Source organism: Temnothorax longispinosus, unplaced genomic scaffold (assembly GCF_030848805.1).
Source record: "Temnothorax longispinosus isolate EJ_2023e unplaced genomic scaffold, Tlon_JGU_v1 HiC_scaffold_31, whole genome shotgun sequence".
NCBI lineage: Eukaryota > Metazoa > Arthropoda > Insecta > Hymenoptera > Formicidae > Temnothorax > Temnothorax longispinosus.
This window is the reverse complement of record NW_027270132.1, coordinates 119270-124234: the sequence shown is the minus strand read 5'-3', so window position 1 is coordinate 124234 and position 4965 is coordinate 119270. Positions and strand designations below refer to the sequence as shown.

Genomic DNA, 4965 nt, shown 5'->3' with positions numbered 1-4965 from the left:
ATTATTATAATATATTATTAATATATTTATAATTATTATAATATATTTATTATAAATAAAGAGAGGAAAGTATTACACAATTGGAAGTTTCTAGAGTGAGCTTATTGAATAAAATAATCTTTATTGAATAAAATTAAACGGAATGAGTGCCAGCGGTTGACGAGAATCGCTGATGTTTGAGTAACAGAGGTTTTTGGAATAAGCGTGAACCACATGTTAAGATAAGAAAGAGAGAAAATGTTTATTAAATTCACGTTTAACAAAAATACAATTCTGGTAAAATTTGAAAAAACATTTTGCTAATATGCATTTTTAATAATGACTTTGGTTTCGCAAATATTTTGCCGGTTTTACTTTTCCTTTTCACTAAGTTACGTACATTTTTTCGTCGGGCTTCTTTTTTCACAAGTGTAGAGCTATTATTCTTATTTTGAATACAACATATAAAACACGCAACTTACATAATGTAATGGGTCTGTTTTCTATTGCTGAACTGGTTGCATTAAGTGTTCAGAGTTTATCTTTTTTATTCTACATTGGAAGGAGTGGGCAGTTCAGCAATAGAAAACAGACCCAATATCAACATATTTACTATCGCGTAGTAAACGCGCGCTTTTACAAAAATTACTTTTCTTTACCTATTACACCGACGAAATACTATTAAAGACCGTCAACCCTGGGTAAATTTTCGTGGCCAAAAGCCCTGGGGGCCCGATGGTATCATTCCCGGTGACTGTCCCGATCTTACAGATTTCTGACACTGTTTTATTATCAGAAATGTATAAACCTTAAGATTTGTACGTTAAATAAAGTGTGAAAGATAAAACAGGACTTAGCATATGAATTATTACCATGTTTTACAAGTCACGCTAACTCCCGTAAGTTTGTCGGTCTTTAATATAGTATATCTCATTGGTACCTATCTCTTTCTACTTCTAATTTTTGTAAACGCATAACTATACTTTATTTTACATATTCTTACTCATAAGTTTTGTAGCAATTGCATCGTCACATATCTAACCGCCTACATTATTCGAAAAACGTACAAATATACGAAAAACACAGGCGGGTATATCAGCGAGAAAAACATACAAAAACAATAATAAGAAACGCATAACTAGCGCAAATAACAAGCTTGTTATATATGTAAATAATAAACAAACTTGTGATATATGTAAATAATGAACAATTGCGAAGCGTTAATTTTATTCTAAACTGATCTAAACTTTTTGAGAGGCTTCTCGAAGGGCCACAGTGTTCTAAGAGAAGAGAACCTATTGAGAGATCTGACATGGAAGCGGGGCTTAATCAATATGGCGCAGAATAGAACACTTTTTCATATAAAGGGTCACTTTCTTCATTTTTAATGCACTTTTCCAGGCTTTGAAACGATCAATTTTCTCTAAATAAATTCTCTAAATTGCCAAATAAATATTTGACATGTATGACGCTCTTTGGGGTTGGGAAAGCAATGAAATAGAATATTTAAATTTTTTTGAGCCTTATTTTCACAACCGCGAACTGAACAATTAATTCTGCTCGTAGATTTACAAAGCGGGGGAAAAAATCAATATCCATAAAATATAACATGAAGCCGGTACGACCGCACGCCAAGCCTGTATACAATATACGCCACGAGATCTGTTACTTTAAAGTGCTTTCACTTTCGACCACCAGATATCATGGCGACGAATGTTAGATTTCCAATTCCGCGTAGCCGGAGTGAAAAACGAGGATTCGACTGTCGGACTCGCTCGCGTAGGTACACTGACCGGCAGAAATGCCTGATGGACATTTTGATATGTATATGATATATATGTACATGTATATGTATATGTATTATGTCCAGGCATTCTTGCCGGTGGTAGAGTGTACAAATAGATGTCGTATTGCGCTTAACTTATTGTAGAATTTGTACTAAATTCAAAGTGACTATTATAGAGACTAAATCTAGGATTCGTTGATTGCCTGACAATCAATGCGATTTCACACGATTCTTCGTTATCTTTAGACAAAATATAAAATAAATAAATTTACATCTACATCTTTGATGTGTGACTGTTCGAGAGCACGCGGTAGCGCGAGGTAACAGAACGACCACAAGAAAACAGCAAGTACAGAAATACAATAAAACTGAAATCTATTTAATGTCTGAATATTTAGAATTATTTACAGATAGATAGATTGCCGTGAGTGGTAGCGCGCACAGAAGCTATCACAGCGAAGCGAAGTTAGTACAAGCTGATTAGAACTCAAAGGCAGATTGCAAGTAATATTCGAGCGGGACGATCGGGATCCCATCTCGCGATGGGCCCTCCTCATAGCACAGGCTCCTCGTCAGTCTCGTCATTCTCGTCGGTTTACTGGGACGAGGAAGCATTCGCCGAGGGATTCGTCTTGGTCCTCCGATGTCCTCCTTTCTGCTGATTGCTGGTGTTGCTGCCGCCGTTGTTGCTGCTACAGGTGCTGCTACTTGGACTGTTACCGCCGTTGCCGGTGCCTGCGAAATCAAAGGCGGTAATTTGTCCATGAGCAGTTATCAAAGGCCGTAGAGCCGTATGCGCACGGACCAGTGTAGTCGCGGATACGCGCGTTCCTGTTGAAGCATCAACTCCTTCCTTCTGTTTTGTTTCTGTAACATATCAGTAATAGAAAATTGATAAGAATACATCTTACAAATAAATAACGGTGATAATAATTTTACGTAGAATAGATAAAATAGATGTAGCTTAATACAAATAACTTAGAAAGAAATTCTACAATTTCTGGGATGTAGATTTTACCTCCAGAGTTCGTGAATCCTGCGAGATAGAAAACTTCTTGTTTTTGGCAAATTGCTTCAATGCCTTCTCTCGCACATAGATAAACGGTGACCCCGAGGGTGACCCTGAGATCCTCTCGACGTATATAGTAATGCGTCTTCATGGTTTTCAACATACCACCGTGGAGTACTGAGATGAGGAAGCTCTCCGTCCAAATGTGAGATCGTCCAAATGCTGACCGAGCGCCAACACGTTATATCCCTTCTGTTTCGCTAAAGAGTAGGGTAGACCGGGGACAAAAGTAACATTTTGAGTTTAAGATTTTATAACAATTAAAATATAATATCTACGTAAAAAAGACCTGTACCTTTAGATGTAGAATTTATTTAACTACAAAATTATTTTGTGCTGAATTCAGTAATGTAACTAGGAAAAAAGTTATTATTGTTTAAAGAATATGAGGAATACTGTTACAACCGTCCCAACCCCCGGGACAATTGTAACAGCAGAAGGGGACGATTGTACCACATCATTTATAAACAAAATAATGGTTATTTAGTAGGTTTAATTAATCAATCTTACGAATTTAATGATAAAATAATTTGTTACATGAAAATATCAGTATTTTTTTACATTATAGCAAATAAAAACAAATAATACTGTTTTCTCAACTAAAAGACTTTATATAATCATATATATTTTAAAAATTAACCATAATAAAATAAAAAAGAAACAGAAATAAGCTCTCTCTCTGTCTTTCCTTCTAACATAAACATAAAAAATTTATAATATTATAAATATAAATCTAATATTAATATAAAAACTGAAAATAAAGGAATCACGCAAAAAAATCTATTTTTTTTGTTTTTTAGCGGTAGCACGGCAAGATTTCTTTGGTTTACTTTGCATATTCGAAAGATTTTTTTTAACTCTTTTCTTTTGCTTTTCTTCATACTCTTCAAACGCCTGTTCGTATAAATTTACTTCTTTCGTGCCCCGTTGCGTCTTGCGTTTTCTTGTTCGCGGCATTCTACGAAGAAAAATACAAATAACATTGTAAAAAACAACACTAAAATAAGGCCAACCAAACGGGGTTAGGTTAAGTTGAAGTTGTCCCCGAGCAACGGTGACAATTGTAACGCTACAACTGTCCCCAGGCATTGATGTTACAATTGTCCCCTAATGATATTTTATGATTCGAAGTAAATTTTTTACATAAATATCTGGATGAAAGTCAATCGTATTATGCAAATCATCAACATAGATAATCACTAAAACATATAAAAATAAAACCTTATACCTTCGGCATAAAGAACAAAAAGTATTTCAGATTTTATGCACGTAAGAAAACTTACTTTAGGAAGGAAAAAAGTAACTTCTTCTTCTGCACACGTGCACGTTCCGCGAGGGGCGGCAATGAACTAAGGAACAAATGCCGCTCCATCTAGCGAATCTCGCCTCGCGGTCCCACACACGTACCTTTTATAGTTTAAGAAATATTCACGATGGTACAACTGTACCCTGTTACTTTTGTCCCCGGTCTACCCTTACAATTGCGTCCTAATCGACTTGTCGCAGAAACTGCAGGTTCCGCTGGCAATGCTACAACTGTACCCTGTTACTTTTGTCCCCGGTGTAAAATCTGTATTGATGTAGAGTATGATGTAGAGTATTATTTACTGTTTATTACTACGTTTACCCTACCCTGTTTACTAGAGAGAGAGAGAGAGAGAGAGAGATTGATTGATTGATGGGATTTATTATGCCCTAGTCCATGACTTTAGGCAAACAAGAACAAACAAATGTATAACGTATTTACAAATAATACTTAAATCTAATATTTTCTCTATGTACAAAATAAAAGCAGGAATAATTATGACTTATATCTATAATATCTGCGAATGTATATTACATTGACGCTTGACGCAAAAATTCTGATGAAATAACTAAACTAGAGCTATCCGAATAACACGACTAGATTGAAAATGAATCATGATGCTCAAAACTAGGTGAGAAAACGCAAAATAGATATAACTTTAAAACTAAAACGTAAGAAAACACAAAATAGATAATATAACTTAAACTGAGAGTAAATTACTGACTAGAGCGACTAGCTTAAGTACGACACGTATTCAAACGCTTGATTGCACCTACGTGGAAGCAGGCACGGAACTAGACTCGAGGGAAAAGAGGTGATTGTGAA

At 35.3% G+C, this 4965-nt stretch overlaps 1 protein-coding gene across 2 annotated transcripts; it reads right to left on the bottom strand.

The window, feature by feature from the left end:
• Positions 1-517: 517 nt before the first annotated feature.
• LOC139824267 (uncharacterized) lies at positions 518-4290 on the bottom strand. Of its 2 annotated transcripts, XM_071796787.1 has the most exons (3): positions 4118-4290; positions 2784-3792; positions 518-2632 (listed from the first exon to the last, which is right to left on the bottom strand). In XM_071796787.1, the coding sequence occupies exons 2-3, from the start codon at positions 2935-2937 to the stop codon at positions 2361-2363; spliced, it is 426 nt and encodes a 141-aa protein (XP_071652888.1). In that variant the 5' UTR covers positions 2938-3792; positions 4118-4290; the 3' UTR covers positions 518-2360. The 2 variants fall into 2 exon arrangements, with proteins under 2 accessions (XP_071652888.1, XP_071652886.1); XM_071796785.1 differs by lacking the exon at positions 4118-4290 and having other exon boundaries at positions 2784-3873.
• Positions 4291-4965: the final 675 nt, after the last annotated feature.